The 17304-nt window shown below is 39.6% G+C and overlaps 1 protein-coding gene across 4 annotated transcripts in view; it reads left to right on the forward strand.

Annotated features, from left to right (window-relative positions):
- PLD5 (phospholipase D family member 5) overlaps positions 1 to 17304 on the forward strand; it is a 400042-nt gene that overhangs the window by 141762 nt on the left and 240976 nt on the right. For 2 of the 4 annotated variants that reach the window (XM_053607901.1, XM_053607902.1), the window contains exon 2: positions 5966 to 6102. The exons of 1 other annotated variant lie outside the window; for it this stretch is intronic. In XM_053607901.1, coding sequence (XP_053463876.1) covers positions 5966 to 6102 — 137 coding nt within the window. Of the gene's footprint in view, positions 1 to 5965; positions 6110 to 17304 lie in introns of those variants that run through there. One more of the 4 variants, XM_053607903.1, reaches the window with a different exon arrangement.

The following is a 17304-nucleotide window of genomic DNA, read 5'->3' on the forward strand; positions in this document are numbered from 1 at the left end:
TGGGGCCAGTGCCCTACTCCTTTGAGCCACAGGTGCCACCCAATTTCCTTCCCTATTAATGCTGAATAATCTGTTATTGCATGTCTAGACTGTATTTTGTTTATCCATTTATCTTCTGATCTGATTTGTTTCTACCTTTTGACTATTATAAAAATGTTGCTATGAACATTGGTGCACAAATCAGTTGGTATCCCTGCTACCCATTCTTTCTGGAACATACCTAGAAGTGGAATTGCTAGCTCAGATAGCAATTCTATTTAAAATTTTTTGAGAAACCATCATACTATGCTTCATAGTAGCTAAAACGTTTTACATTCTCTCCAGTGGTGCACAAATGTTCCAGTTTCTCCACATCCTCACCAGCCCTTGTTATTTTCCTTTATTTTTTCATTCTGGCCTTCATAACGAGTGGGAAATATCTTGCTGTGGTTTGATTTGCATTTCCCTACAGGGATGCTGAGCATGTATTTCATGTATTTATTAACCACGTGTATCTTCTTTGGAGAAATGTCCATTCAAGTTTTTTGCCCGTTTTTTAATTGCATTTTTTTTTTGTCGTTGAATATATTGAATGATTGATTGATTTACTTATTTATTTGCCTGTTTTCCCTGCCCAAATTACTGTGTATGTCTGACCATGGGAGGTTGTCCTGGAACTGGGATCATGTCCCTACCTAGATATGAAATCTTGTTGCTCAGACTGAATGGCAGGGCAGCCCTTCTCAGAAGCTTTTGTGGGAGGAAGCTGTGTTTACTGTTAAAGAATTAAACTCTCCTTTGGGAGACAAGCAGTTTTGAAATGCCCAATTTGATGTGCTTGCAGAGTGGGCTGTGCTGCTCAGACCTTTTAGAAAACTGGATAGCACAGACCTTAGGACAGGGACCCCTGTCACCCCTCAGAAGAAGGGGGGACCTCTGCAGTAAGGGAGACAACTCAGGTGACTGCACAGTGGCATCAGAGCTGAAGGCACCAAAATAACATCATTCTTTGCCCAGATCCAGCCCTAAACAAACCTCTACTAGGGACGTCCAACCTTTTTTTCCCTCTGCCCTCTGCTGTGCATTGGAAGACTAAGAGTTGTCTTGAGCCACACAGTTAAGTATGCAAATACTGACAAAAGCTGATGAGAAAAAAAACAAACAAAAAAAGGCCTGTGCAAACTTTTCATGAAACGAATACTACAGATAAACAAGAAAAAGTCCTCATGAAATCAGCACACAGCCTGTGGGCTGCAGGATGGATGCCCCTGGGTGTAGCCTACTTCCACTTCTATAGACTGAGGGAAAGGCTGTAGGAAGTGCTCAACAGGGCCAGGGATTTCCAAAAGCAGCAGGTTGCGTTTTTCTTTCCTATAGTGATGCTAATCATCTGTTAAAATGTCTGCTAAAATGCTTAACCTCAACAATCTTTCTCCCAGTATTAGTGACCTCATTCACCTATATTACAAAACTGTATTTCTTTATCCTTTGCCTCAGGATGTTATCATTTGTATTTTTGTAACCCCCTTGTGATCAGAGCAGAGGGCTGGTGTGTTCTGTAGGGAAAGCCTCATGTGAGCTCAGCTGTGGATGAGTGGTCAGCTGCATTGACTCAAAGGAAGACTGAGGTGTGGGGGAAGAAGGGAGGTTTGGACAAGAGCAAGAGCAGGGGCAGGTTTGGAAAGCAGTGAGGGAATATGGAGGAGAAGAAGGGCGAGAGAGAGAGACAGGCAGAGTCAAAGAAGGAGGGAGAAAAGGGATGAGGCAGGCTGGAGACACAGCCCCTAGGGTTGTGAAGAGTGTCCAGCTGCCCATCACTGTCCAGCCAATATGCAGAGATGGGGGGATGGGTCCAACTAGCTTTATTATGAGAAGGCCAGCAATTCTGGAGAACGGCGAGAGCAGCCTCTCCAAAGCTATTCTGTCTTTCATTTCTAAAACCACAGATTTATACATAAAAGTTAAAAGCAAGAGCCGTACTAACCCTTAAATAATAGTAATCAACCCGTACTTTAAACAACAATAATCAGCATAACCCATGACCCATAATAAACAATAATTGGTGTAACCCATGACCCCAAACAACATTTCTAATCCCAAAGTTAATCTCCTAAATCAGTCACTCTAAACTACTCAAGATATACACTTTTAGGTTAAAGCTGAATTTATAAAACCACAAGGGTGGAAGACACGAGGTGAAGGTCACGTAGGACAAGCCAGCCCAGCTGTGTCCTCTTGGCCCTGGCCTGATAACTCAATCTTATTCTCACTACGCCGCTCTGGGGATGAAGGGAGTTAAGGCTGAGGTGAGAAGGAGGGGGCAGCAGTTAGAATGCGTGCTCGGCGTTGAGGATTCAGTACGCTCCTCTTCATCACATGTCTTCCCATGTCAGTATGAACTTTCTAGGCTTTAGTGCTGTCTCATTAAGTAGTGAGCTTTTGGTAGCTAGTGTCCAAGCAGAGAGGGGTGATATGGTGGTTAGGAGAACAGAAGCTCAGTTCCCTGCACTGACTGTGAAGTTGAATAAGACGGTTTCATGTTTCCCTCCCATCCCAACTGGAAGCCTCTCTAAAATTACTCTTATGAAAGTGTGTATGGGTGTGTGTTTCCTTTTTTAAATAAGGGAGAAATTGAACATGGGTGACGCCAAAGATAAGTTTTGTTTTTTGCATACTTCCCTGTTACACCCGAAGTCCATCCTGACTATTTCTTTGCTTCTTATTAGCTTAAAATAAAGATGAGCTGAGTTTGGTCAGTGGTGTTTTTTCCCCTTAATTAGATGAAATGTCAAGCTTTGCAGTGACCAGAAAACAGATAATTCAGAAAGGAAACAAAATGATAGACTTCAGAATAAATCGGCAGACTTTAGAATAAATCTCAGTAACAGACAGACTTCAGAATAAATCTCCTATCACAGTAAACCGAAGGAACTTGGACTTAACCTTGAGGCATTAACAGATTCAAAGCTTATTACAGATCGTCAAAATAGCCCTCAGTTTATCAAAGACCAGTTGACAATTTTTTTGTCATTTTTTTTGTTCACTTTTATCTATATTTGAGGGAGGAAGGATGGAGATCGTGAAAGCCTACTGTCTTAGCTATTAAAGATTAGCTGTTTCGTATTAACATTGTCAGAGTGTTTACTTGCTAACGTTTGAAATAACTTGTTTTGCTTTACAGTGAGTACAGAGGAAATCCCTGATTCCCGTTTGTAGGAATTAGTTATGCCTGGAAGGGAGGGTAGGAGACACCAGAACTGACCTGTTCAAGTTGAAGGGACTCTTCTGTGAAATGGGTCACAGTCACAGCCACTAACCCCCCTTCACAGCCCTCTACACCATGGGAAGGGCACATCTGTCCTTTGTGGTACCTGTTACCTCTAGACATTACGCTGTCCTTTATTTATAGCAGTTTGAGTTTTCTGTGTGTGTCTTAAGATTTTGTTGTCCCTGGACAATCTAATTTCCAGTAAATCTCCAAAATTTCTTGTCCTTTTAGTTATCAAACTGTATTACAGAATTATCATTATTATGATGACAATATTAAGGGCCTTCTGCTATGTTGATCTCTTGATTTAAACTTGTCTTGCTATTCTAGAAAAGACACCCTTTTACTGTTTTTTGGGGGGGGTTTTGCAGTTTTTGGCCGGGGCTGGGTTTGAACCCACCACCTCTTGCATATGGGGCCAGCGCCCTACTCCTTTGAGCCACAGGCACCGCCCTATTATTATTTTTTTTTTCTTAAATAGGCTAATAGGGGCTCAGGATGTTTTCTTTCTCTGTGGGTTTAATTTTACAAATCAATGTGTTTCTGTTATGAAAATTAGTGGAAAAGTTTATAAGTAGAAAATAAATAACCAGAACTATAAAACATAAAAATCATCATTGTGATTTCTTAGCCCTTGCCTTTTTTTTTTTTTTACTTATTCACTTTTTCATCATCCATTCAACAAATATTTATTGAACACATCTAACAGGCATCATGGATCTAGGCAAGATTCTAAAACTCAAGGAGCTCAATTTAGTGAAAAGACTAAAGTAGAAATTAACCAGTGCCTATCAAGCAATCAGCGTACAATTCCTTGAGAAGCCAACAATTATCTAGGTTGCTGCAGAGATTATTTTCATCATTATTCCATAAAAATACTGAGAATTTGCAGAAACACACTTCTGGGCCACTGAGAGAACTTTAGTAGGCACAGAAAAATAAAATAAAAAAACGACGGAACCAATGATTCATCTTTCAGTTAAAGGCAAGCTGAGGTAGATGGAGACCTTGTATAGTTTTTAATAAGGAATCTAAAGAAGAAAACTGAGACTTTCTATTTTCTGTTGAGGTTAGGACTATTGCAGACCTCTGTGCTCATTTTTTGCACAGACAAGATATTAAATAAATAATCTGCTAAATAAATGAATGTGGAGGCGTGGTTTTCAAAATTGTGTGTCATTAACCAGTAGGACAAAAAAATTCTTTCCTTAAGTCTCTGTCAGGTTTTGTTTCAAGATAATGCTGATCTCATAGCATTAATGGGGAAATTTTCCCCTCTTTTCCATTTTCTAGAAGCTTTTGTGTAAAATTGACATTATTTATTTCTCAAATATTTGACAATAGTCACTGGTGATGCCACCTAAACCTATAGTTTTTCTATGTGAAGGTTTTTTGGGTTTTTTTGCAGTTTTTGGCTGGGGCCAGGTTTGAACCCACCACCTCCGATATATGGGGCTGGTATTAGCCTTTTATTTGGTGTCATCTCTTCAGTGATACACTCTTGATTCACAACTTGTGTCTTTTCTCTTTCTCTTTTTTATCTGTATGGCTAAAAGTTTATCAGCTTTCTTGATCTTCTCAAAAAACCAGACTTTAGTTTCACCAACTTTGTGTATGTGTATTTCCTATTTTGTTCTTTCATTTCTATTCCCTTGCCTATTTTGAGTTTGACTTTGTCTTTTTCCTTTCTGTCTTTTAAGGTATATTTTTAGATCATTTAAGACCTTACTTTTTTCTAATATATGCATTTAGTACTATGAATTTCCCTATATGCATTTCTTTTGCTGAGTATCACACATTTTGACATAATTGCATTCTATTAATATTTTCCTTCAGTTCAAAGTTTTTCGAATGCTCTTCTTAATTTGCTCTTTGAGCCGTGAATTATGTAAATGTCTTTAGTTTGCAAATATTTGAGGGTTTTCTAGAGATCTTTCAGTTTTTTGATTTCTAATTTAATTCTACTTTTGTCAGGGTGGACAATTTGTAAAGAACTTCCAGCTTTTTGTAGGCATTAAGAAATGTACACATAACAAGTGTTATTTTTACAGCTTGGCAATGATTTTTTTTTTAAACTTTGTCATGGTGAATAAATGAAAAAAATTAGAAATAATTTTATCTTGTGCTTAATTTTTGTACATACACTTCAGGTGCATGGGTACAAATCCCTCATAAAAGTTTGTTAAATATACAAAAGCCCAGCCTGGAAATATACTGTACTTTTAATTTTCAAGTTTAACACTCCTTCCCTGGTTAGTGATTATATATCTCTATTTCTGTATTTGAGATAGCATATAGCTACTAAAGATATGACATTTAAGTACTTTGTATTTCAGCGTTTTGAAATGAATAATATCAGTTACACAATCCATTAGTGTTTCATATTTAATTTGCAATGGTAGGTCCCATAGCGATGTTTTCTGGACTGGTTTTGAGTAGAAAGAAGAGGAACAAATTCGTTCAGAATTCTGGAGATCGCATTTGAATTATTCAACAGGGTCCACCGTGTTTAGTGGGAGGCTGAGGCTGTGTTGACAGATAAACACAAAAGTCCTGGGCCTTTTCACCCAGAGAACAGTACTTCTTTCTCTGACAGTGATAAAAGTAACTCTATCCCCCAAAAATTTGTCGTGGAATTTTGACGAGTTGTCAGATCTTGGGATTGCCAAGTGGAAGTGGCCGCACTGAATTGTGTGCTGTTTTCTTTCCCTCTTCCAGTCCCAGCAGAAGTGCATCGTGATCTTTGCCCTGGTGTGCTGCTTTGCCATCCTGGTCGCCTTGATATTTTCAGCTGTGGACATCATGGGGGAGGATGAGGATGGACTCTCAGAAAAGAATTGCCAAAATAAATGTCGGTAAGAGGTAACAAGCAAAAATTCTCTTTTAGGGGGTGGGCAGGAAATCCAGAGAGGGCTGTGGACAAAGAAGGGAAAAATATCATAACTGCCTGGGGTCACCCAGCTTCCCTGTCACTTAAACTGAGAACTGTCACTGTTGTGCTTGCTGTTAGCCAGGTGAATAAAAATGAGCCAGGACTGAATTCCCTTTACAAGGTGGTCATACTTTACAAGGTGCGGCGGTCAACAGAATGTAATTTTGTAATGATCTGTATTTCTAGAGGCAGAAATATGAGGTTTGGGTTTGTCCCTTGATGAGCCTGGCAAAAGAAAGGGTGATCCAGGGCACACATGTTGGTTGTTACAGCAAATGGAAGCTAGCAAACAGTCTCAGGAAAAATTCCCACTTAAAGTTAGGGATTAAAGAAGTAGGCATGTGTGTGAGAAGACACGGGCCTCCTCAGTCTGTCTCAATGTAGGACACAGTTTTTAATCTAGAAATGAAGACAGCTTTATCATTATATTTATGCATTCTGTCTCTTTAGTTACATTAAATGGCATTTCCCTGGGGCTATTCCCGACTGGCAGAGCCATCACAATGTGACATCTATCTCTGTAGTAAATCTCCTTATCAAATTCTTGCCTGAGCTGCTACTATTTTTTTTTCTTAGTGCAGATTGAGGGAGGTTATAGAAAAGTACCAAAAGGGGGCAGAGAGAGTAGTCCTGTATATATGTATTGCTGTATATATGTATTGCTGGTGGTGCCTGTAGTCCAATTATATATGTATTGCTGCAAAGCTGAAGTATGGCCACAAACTTAGAATAGTAATTATGAATTAGAGCTTATAGTGAATTTAAATTGTGTTTTTTCCCTGCGGAAAGCATTGGTCTAAGAGCCCCTCTTTCCCAGCTTAAAATCAGCAACGTGATCGTGTGTATGTGAACTTTTATCCTGGATTTTTTGCTTTGAAAGGAAATGTTCTGACCCAAGAAATGTCCTGCAAAGGCAAATGAGGTATTTTTCTTTTAACCCCTGATACATTATAGTCTAGTTACCTGGCAACAAGTATTATACACAGAGCAGAGCATATAAGAAGAAATCAATATACACATTTTAGATGTTCTTCCTTCATCTTAGAGAGGTGTTCCATAAATATATTTACTTCCCAGACTGGATTTGGGAGGAAAATTGTTCAGGGATTTTAATAAGGAAGAGAAAAGAATAACAGCAAATTGCTGTCATCTTCTGCTAATGCTGTGACATGTCAAATACAAATGTTTAGTGAGTAGGAACACCCTGCCTCTCTCTCTCAACTCAGCTTATAATGAAGACTTCTGTGTACTTTAAATGTGAACCTGAACACCTAGAAAGGAATTTGATAGAGGTCAAACCATTGCAAATTCCTCGAGACGAACTACCCAGGACCTTTCAACACCCATGGTAGTTTTCAACAAAAAAGAGAGAATCTGAGGATTGATTATACTTCTTTTCACTTAAAAAGAATTCAAGTCTTCTTCTTTTCACTTGGGGAAGCTACAATTTAATTTTTATTTTTAATTCATACAACTTGGAATGTGGGTCTAGTTGTTTTTTCTGTCTCAGTCTGTAAGTACACGCTGACAACGCTGCTTCTCCTGACATCTGGACGATATTCTGCTAACGACCACCCATTCTCCTCCTTCCCCTGGGTATTTGGAATCACTACCCTGGTTACTAAACACTGCCCCTATGTGCAACCATCTTGTTCACCTTTTTTTCTTATTCTGCAGCCTCTTCCCTATGTCCCCTGGTTCTGATCTTGCATGTCTGCCCTGGAACGGGTATTACGTCTTGCTTCCACCTAACGTCATCCCCAGGAGGCTTCTGCCTGTCCTCCGCTTCCCAATGCACAGGGTAAGGAGTTAGGATCACTGTGATTCATGCCTTACGCACCAACCCACTTTCTAGTTCTACCATCTTTTCTGGATCATTTTCATTTTAATTTCAGGAAATTTTCTTACATCATCCATTCCCCTCTTACCATGATAGACAACATAATCTTCTAACTCCCAGGACTGTTTTTCACCTTCTTTGTCCCGGCTTGCAAACCTCGCAACCTTGAGATCTACTCCTTGCTAACATCCTCAGTAACCTGAAAGTTTATTTCTCAACATTCTATAGCTTTACCACCTTCTAGCCATCTCAAATCAATAAATTTAATGGCACCTTCACACTGGCACTACCAGAAAACTACTCCACTTCCAAACCAGCCTAATGCAGTGGATGACTGTAGACTTTGAAATCAGAACTATCTGAATTCAAGTCTACATACTGTCACTAACTCTGTAACTTTGGCAAGATGTTAGTTGAATTATTTCATTCATCACTTATGGGCAGGGCACTGAGAGATTAAACAAGGAGCTTCCACGCAGTAATGAAATTGTAAAGGAAGGAGGATCTCTTGAGCTCAGGAGTTTGAGACCATCCTGGGCAAGAGTGAGGATGGTCTCAATCATCCACCACAGTGAGGTGTCAGGAAGTCTGGGAGAGTGGTCTGGCATTGTGAAAGGAATAAATATGGCTTTGGATGCCACTTCACCCCTTATGGGCTATGAAGGCCATTTTAGCTTCATTTCCCTTTAAAAATTACCAGAGTGCAGCTGGGCATTGTGGTGGTGCCTGTAGTCCAAGTTGCTCTGGAGGCTGAGGCAAGAGGATCACTTGAGCCCAAGAGTTTCTGGTTCCTGTGAGATATGACACCACAGCATTCTACCCAAGATGACAGAGTGAGTCTCTGTCTCAAAAAAAAAAAAAAGAAGAAAAGAAAGAAAACTAATGCAATAAAAAAAAAAAATCTATCTTCTGAGGTTTTATGAGGATTCAGTAAGTTGTATAAACTTATAGCAAAACATGAGGAAACTCGCAGCAAACATATATAAATGTTAATTTCCTCCCTGTGCCTTCCAAAGAGGCCAGAAGTCCCTCTTATTTATTCACAATTAACTTCTTACTTCTACCCCTTTTTCACTGAATCTATTCTTTATTTTATTTTTGAGGCAGAGTCTCACTCTGTTGCCCAACCTATTGTGCTATGGCATCAGCCTAGCTCACAGCAATCTCAAACTCTTGGGTTCAAGTGATCCTCCTGCCTCAGCCTCCTGAGTAGCTTAAACTATAGCTAATTTTTCTATTTTTAGTAGAGACAGAGGTCTAGCTTTTGCTCAGGCTGGTCTCAAACTCCTGAGCTCAAGAGATCCTCCTGCCTCAGCCTCCCAGAGTGCTAGAATTACAGGCATGAGCTACCCTGAATCTACTCTTTATCCTGATTTTAGTCCTTGGTTCTGTGGAAATATATGAAGACCAAGCGCATGAAAACAGAGTCTGTTTATAATAATCAGAGCTTACTATATCAAGGGAGTCGACTGTTGTCAGTTTGTGTTTTGCAGACTTAAAAGCAGACAGAGGGGTGAGAAAGCTTGCTAGTGGAGAAAAGATAGCTTCAAGTGTGCTCTGACTGGAGGCTGCTGGGTGAGGAGGCTCTAGGGGGCTGACCAGAAGAAGAACATCCTGTCTGATTGGTCAAGATGCACACTTAGCTTTCTCTGATTGGTCTTAAGTTGGAAGTAGGAATGAAAGTTAGGGAAGCTGTCAGTTATTCATCAAATCCTGGCCACTGGGGGCAGTTGTTACAGAAGTTCTTGTTCAGCTTCCTAGATTATTTCTGCAGACAGCAGCTGACTTCTACCAGACTGACTTCCTGTGGCTGATTTCTGTAGCTAAGGGGTTGTTTTCTTGGGCAGGTTACTGAAGATTGTGGGCCAGGGTTCTAGTCCATATATGATTTGGACATTGTCCATTGGTTTATTCAGTCTCAGTTCCCTGAACCTGTACTATTAGTCCCTTCTGTTTGAATGTCCTTCTCATCTATTTGACAGACTGTGATTAGCATGTCTTCATGCTTCTCACGGCATACTGAATTCTCACTTGCTCCTTTCGATTTTTGGACCATTTCTTAAACTGGTTGACCTCTCCTGTCCTGAGGGCAGCCTTAGCCACTGCTCCCAACCCTGGTGGGGCCACAGAAGACACTGAGTTGCAGTGTTCTTCAATCCTAGCTTCCTCCACACAGGGAGTCCCCGGATAAACAAGGTGAGGCCTTGCAGAGATGCACCTGCTCATATATTGGTGCTCATACAGACCAGTAGGAAAAACCGTGAGTCTCCAGCATGCCGTTCTCAACAGAAGCATTTCTGTAGGAAATTCCAGCCCTTCCTCTCTCATGACCTCATCCCTTTCTTGCCACTAGCCTCCCCAGACTCCTTCCCTGTCCTTCCTTCCAGGTGGCACCAGCTACGTCACCTGACGCTCAGCTTCTGACTCTTCCCTTCACTGCAGTGCAATGTTCTCTTTATGCTTTTCTCCTTGTGGTATCATTGTCGTAAAGACCCGCCTGCTCAGTTCAACTTTGCTAAGATCTTATTACATTCTAATTAAACTTCTCTGTGTCTGTAGCTCTTCTCACTCCTGGAAGTTGAAAGAATACCAACACTCCACCAGCTGTCAGCATCTCATCACTGTGTTGACAGCCTCTCCCCAAGACCTCCCCATCCGGTACACTCTTTTCTAAATATATCACTTTAATTTGTCTTATTTCTCCTAAGTAGCCTTTCTGTCTCCTAATAGATTCCCACTCTGAGTCATACTGCCCACTTGATGTTTTTCCAACTTTTATATGACTGTCTAAAAAAATGTATCTCCCTATTAAAAATTCTTGTGATTTTTTTTCTGTCTGACCTGTTTTAGCTCTTCCCCTTGTGTTATCATGTTGCTGTATTGCTGTGCTAGTAGTAGAGAATTTTATCATAATTTTCAACATAAATCTATGCAATATCAACAGCTCCAAATGTACCACCTTTTGTCTAGGCTTAGGTGGTAGGTGCAGAAATAAGACCTTTTGACCTCAGTAAATAGCTTTGACCTATTTCTTTGCCTCTTTGTACTGGATTTCTGTGTATTTCCATCACTTCCCAATGCACTTTTATTTTATTTATTTATTTATTTATTTTTATTGTTATTATTATTATTATTATTTTTTGAGACAGAGCCTCAAGCTGTCACCCTGGGTAGAATGCCGTGGCATCACAGCTCACAGCAACCTCCAACTCCTGGGCTTAAGTGATTCTCTTCCCTCAGCCTCCCAAGTAGCTGGGATTACAGGCACCCACCACAATGCCCGGCTATTTTTTGCTTGTAGTTGTCATTGTTGTTTGGCGGGCCTGGGCTGGATTCAAACCCACCAGCTCTGGTGTATGTGGCTGGCGCCTTAGTCGCTTGAGCTACAGGCACCAATCCCTCAATGCACTTTTAATTGTGGGCTCAGTCCCCATCTTTGAACCTCTGAGTCACTTGGCTACCCGAAAGCAAGTTAAAGGCAAGTTTTCTATTTTCTGCTCAGAAATGCATCTCAGCAGGCATCACTGGGTAGGTAAGGGAAAGCTTGAACCACCAGTGCGGGTTGCATCAGCTTCCCAAGGGGAGTAATTCAAAAGTGACCATAGTGATATTAAACAATGAGATATGTAGCACTTTTTCTAGGATGAGTTGATGAACTTAATTGTCAGACTCTGTTTACATTGTATAATGCCAGGCTATAATATAGTATACCAATACATGAGTTACCATAACAGTTTCCGAATAAGGAGATAGAGAATCAAAATTTGGTCGCAGAAAGTATAGCAAGAGCCAAATTTACCTTGTAACACGCCACCTCCCACAGTAGACATTTTATGAATCCTTTCTAAAATTTTCATATTTCTTTATTAAAAAGCTGACTTCTCTATATTTGTCACATCCCTTGTTTGCTGAATCTTTCCCTCTGACTGATCCTTTTCTTACTTAAAATAAAAATCTCTATCTTCAGACATATCATAATATATTTGTATTAGTAGCTCAGTTTCAGTTCCAGTGTAGGACATACATAATGGGGTTTGTCAATCTATGACATCCCGAGAGGAGTACATGGAGAGACTGCTCTATGCACAGTCACCTCCTACTATTTCGTCTCTTTTCCCTTCAGTGTCATGACTTTAGAGCTATCTTAACAGGTCCAACATGCTCCCATAGACAATAATTACTATTTTCCTTTTAATGCCTAAATCGTGACTACTCGACCAGTGGGAGCCACATTTGTACTTCCCAGACACTATTCCAGATACCTCAGAGATCAGCCTTGCTTTCTGGCAACAAGCTGTTCTAGCGCCATTTTAAATTTTCTCACTTTGAGACATGATATTGTTTACCCTCCAGTGAGCCCTGATTCCTTTCCATGGAGGCTTTTATTAAACATTAGGATCTCAGTTCTAAGAGTGTCCTTAGATTGTCCCCCTGTTGGTGACAGACACAATGATCCCAGAGGAGAGATTCTGTTAACTACAGTACTTTTATCACTGAACAGCTCTCCTCCCTCCCTCCCTGTCTTTCTCCCTCCCCTCCCTTCATTCTTCCATCTTACAGGTGCAAGAGCATGGACTGTGGGGCCAAATTACCTGGATTTGAATCTAGCAATACCACTTAGGAGCCACATTATTTTATCTGTATAATGAAGACAATTATTGTGTCTTATTTGAAAGATTCTGTAAAGACTAAACGCGTTAATGCCCTAGCATCTGTCATATAATTGATGTTTAATAAAACTTGGCTATTCTTTTTATTTAGGGATATAAGTTCATTGCAGGTATTTTCAGTTTCCTTGTAAGTTTTATCTCACTTTGCTCCAAAATAAGGACTGCCTTATGATCATTCTTCATCCTTTTTTAAACAATGTATTTTCACTTTTACCTACATTAACTTGGATCTACTGTGCTTTATATTGACAAATCCCACTATGTTTTAAAATTAGAGCATTGTTCCCAAATTTAGAACACTCCATTTGGTTTTGGCACCTTATTTGATAACTGAGCACTGTTTTGACTCTCTAAAGAGAAAGAGAAACTCTAACTTACATCCCCCACCCCCACTGGAACACCAAAGCATATGAAAGCCTAGAACACCTGATACTGCAAACAGATTTCCAGTACACTAGTGAATAATATTGATGAAAGGTACAATAAAGGCAAAAACTGGCCCTAGAGCCCTTTATTTTACCTCCTCTCCCAGTTGTTCCATTTCAGCAAAAAATAACCAATTTCCTTAATAATTTTCTTGATGTGTTTTTTCTTTTATCAGTGCTGGCATCTGTTTTTCCAGCATTTTCTAGAATCTGAAGAAAGAGAAGAGCTAAATGCTTTAATTCAGTGAGCCATTTGATCCACTTCTTATTGGCGTCCTCTCGTCAAATTCCTTCTGCTGTCCTATAACCCTAACCTTACTTCTCTGAGTCTGTTTGGAGATTAGTTTAGAAGATGGCACCCACCTGATCGAACTCTTTCAGCTTTCTTTCCAAATGAGAATCACAAGAGTCTCTTCATTCGTTCTTCTTTCTTCACACTCTTATCTCGGAGGAAGAGATATCCCTTGCTCTTTCCAAAGCTAATCCTTCTGGCTACATGCTGGATCCTATGGAAATCAGTGAAGACCAACCACATGGGAAAAGCAAAGGTTATTCATTCTGAGCCTGCTACACCAAGGGGCTCAACCACCTTCATCTGAGTTCTGGCAGAGACTCAAGGGCTGGCAGAGGAGTGGAAAAGTTTTGTAGTGGGAAAAGTAAACCATTACATATTTCTTTCTCCTTTGAGCCTCTGCTCTTTTTAAGGACATCTGAATTCTCCCAGAGACCTGTGCTGATGGTCTTCTTTATTTGTCACCTTTTTACCCCTTTTCTACAAATATAAGGCCATTTCTAAAATTGCAACTTTCGCTTTTTATTGGTGTTCTAAGCATTTCAGTTTGTTCTTTTTTTTTTTTTTTTAAACGAAATCAGTAACTCCTTGAAAACAAGGAACCCATCTGTATTTCTGTCTTCGTGTCTTACCTAGTATCTTACACATCAGGACTGAGTAGCTATTCTTTTTTAGTGATCAGTAATTTCCATATAAAACAAGTATAAATTACAGGAATAATAGTGTTCTTTGAGATATTATGTATTATTAAATTACTTTATTTTTCCTTCATAGTATAATTTGCTTTGGGATGGCAACTGAGGATTATGAGAAGAGATGGAAAAGTTTATATATTATATATCTAAAGACTGTCATGTGGAAATAAGTTAGAAAAAAGAAATTTGTGGAGGAATTGCTAAAATAAAGTAGAATAATCTAATACTACTATTTTTTTCTAACTAGCATTGAATAAATAACTTTAAAATTAATTGGGAATTAAAGATAGCTTTATTTTAAGTGAGGAAAAAGAGATGTCTCCAAACACATTTAAATAGAGATATTTTTATTCTTCTGAACTCTACTCATATTAAATGGTACTTTTTGACCTTTATCTTTTCACCATCAAGTTCAGTAAAATTTAAATTTCTTGAATTATGAAAGATTTACCTGTAAAGTATTGTTTATAGTCCCACAGCTAAAATCTCAAAGGTTATTTTAAGAATAATGTTTCATCTTTAGAATTTCATGTTTATAAGAGGCAATCTGAAAGAGTGCAACACTTCCTGATGGTCTGTAATTACTACTTTGGGAAGCAGCAGAAGCTAATTATTTTAATGTTTTGATTTTAATGAAACTTAATATACAATTAATGATGTTGACATTTCCTGTTGCCAGGTTTATCCTCCAAAAAGATCATTTCAATGGAATATATATTTTTCAAAAAGTTCATCGAGCCCTTATAGGCACAGTGACATCTGGTAATTATGGACTGTCTTAGGAACAGAAGGTACAAACAGCCTATTTCAGCCACCGTGGAGGAAGGACCCAATGCATAATCATTCTCCCAGTAATCATTGTGGGGAGGCCAACTCTTAACATGAGGCAGTAGAAACATGGACTGAGGGAGTAGAGGAGAGAGAAAAAGAAAACCTAGTTTGATGTGCCTCCACTACTCTTGTATTTTGTTTATAGACTTTTACTTAGAAACTTTCTAATCAGAACTTTCAGTTAAAGTAACTTCCATGATCACAAAGACCATGCTGAGAAACACAAACATTTTTAACCAAAAAAAAAAAATCCGTTAAAGAATTTGTAGTAACTTAACTTCCAAAACTGTCAAACTTTGAAATTTAGAACTTGTAGATTTAGAAGGCAGTGCTGAAGAATGGATTCTTTTCTCAGGGTGGAAACCTTGAACTTTGAGTCTAAATACATGGCTGCAAGCAATAAAAGGTTCTGTAGGCAAACCTCAACTGCAAATCTGAAGCTAGTTTTCAGATGTCACTCATACCTGATGTACTGATGTATTTGAAATGTAACTTAGTTTCAGAAGACTTATGGTTGGTCTCCCATCTGCCCCTTCAAGCTGAGGAAGTCATCTAAACTCAGCCTCAGTATTCTCATTTATAAGTTGATAATAATTTTTCTTCCATACTGTGAAAAAAAAGAATAAGATAATGTTTATGTAGAAGACTTCAAAGTGCTTTACAAAGGAAGATATTATACCTGGATGATCCACTTATTTTTTGAGACACACTCACAAAGACCAATGTCATCCAGTGCCAGTGTCAGAAATGTCTTTTTTTTTTTTTAAATAGAAACCACAGACTTCAAGACTTACATATTTACAAAAATAGAAATTGCAATTTGCCAGAGCCATGACAAGCCACTGAGAGATTTTGGAGCCTCGGTGCTTTCCAGGCAGCAGAGGTGTAGTGTGTAAGAAATGCCCATGAGAGGGCAGAGCAAGATGGCATACCAGAAGGATCTTTCAGCTGAGCTCTCCTAGAATGACTGTGGAAAAATAGAGAACCCAGCCATACCTGGTATAGGAACCTTACCCAGAGTTGTAACCCCTTGTAGCTCAGCAAGGAGGTGATGAGCTGGATACAGCATATGATCCAGAGTGGTGGAAATCTAATGAATTAGGCAAGTGATTGTGACCATCTGGGATTGCTGCCCCCCTGGAGGTCCAGAATGGGAGGTAGACTTTCCAGTTTTCAGTTGTTGGGGGAAGCTGTGCTTGGAAGAGTGGGTGGACTCAAACAGTATACAGCAACCAGATTTGAATGCTGGTTGGAGTGGATTTACTATAGGTTTGGTGGCTGGTGAAGCAGCTATACTGAGAAGGTCTCAGCAGGCAGGGGGCTGCCACTGTGGGAAGGTTATGAGAAGGTCTTAGCAAGGGCCTAAAGCACGTCTATCTTAATTCTCCCTGCTGGGATCAGAACTCCACTTTTGGGACAGGCTGAGGGACTCTAACACCTCATAGGAACTGGTGTCAGGGGGCATTGTGAGGACCTGGTCCTAAAGGATACTTGTGAGCTTTAAGATCCCAACCTGGCAAGGTCTGAATGCTGAGGAAACTATCAGGTGATCACTGAAGGCAACTAAATTTGGAATAAGGAAGATAGAGGTTTCTGGCTGTGCTCTCTCTCTCATAAAAAACCCACAGTGCCACCTGATGTCCTAGTGACATATTGGGACATACTGTCATCAAGAGCAAGGACTTCTATTTCTTTGGCCACAAGTAAGAGTTTGGCTATGCTCAAGCTGAGGCCACTTCAAGACCTGGGCTCTGAGACCAGGGAATTTGAAGCAAAGGAGGCAATGAGAAAGAAAAAGGAGGACAAGGAGGTGAACGAGAAGAAAGAACACATGAGGAAGAACCAACAGAAAAATTCAGGCAACATTAAAAACCAAAACAGAGGAACTCACCCAAGGCACCATGAGGCAACTACTGCAGAAGACTCCACCTATAAAGAATTAATGTACTTGAAAGAAAGAGAATTTAAAATGTGGATGATAAAGACAATAAAAGGAATGGATGAGAAAATGGAAAGACAAAACCAAAAGTTGGACAAGAGATATGTAGAATATAGAAAGGATATGGAGGAGCTTAAGGAAATGAAAGAGACAATCAGGGAATGTAAAGATGTAATAGAAAATATCAAAAATAGGTTAGACCATAGAGAAGAAAGAACCTTGGAGCTAGAGGATACGTTTTTGAGTTAACCGATGTAGTTAAAGAGGCAGAAAAGAAAAAAGAGAAAGCAGAACAGGCACTTAGAGAACTACAAGACTCCATGAAGCATTCAAACATATGAATAATAGGGATTCCTAAAGGGGAAGAAGACTGTCCCAAAGGAATGGAGCCCTACTGGAGGTTATCATGAATGAAAACTTCCCAGTTTTACTA

The sequence above is a fragment of the Nycticebus coucang genome, chromosome 10 (genome assembly GCF_027406575.1).
Source record: "Nycticebus coucang isolate mNycCou1 chromosome 10, mNycCou1.pri, whole genome shotgun sequence".
In the NCBI taxonomy this organism is placed as follows: Eukaryota; Metazoa; Chordata; class Mammalia; order Primates; family Lorisidae; genus Nycticebus; species Nycticebus coucang.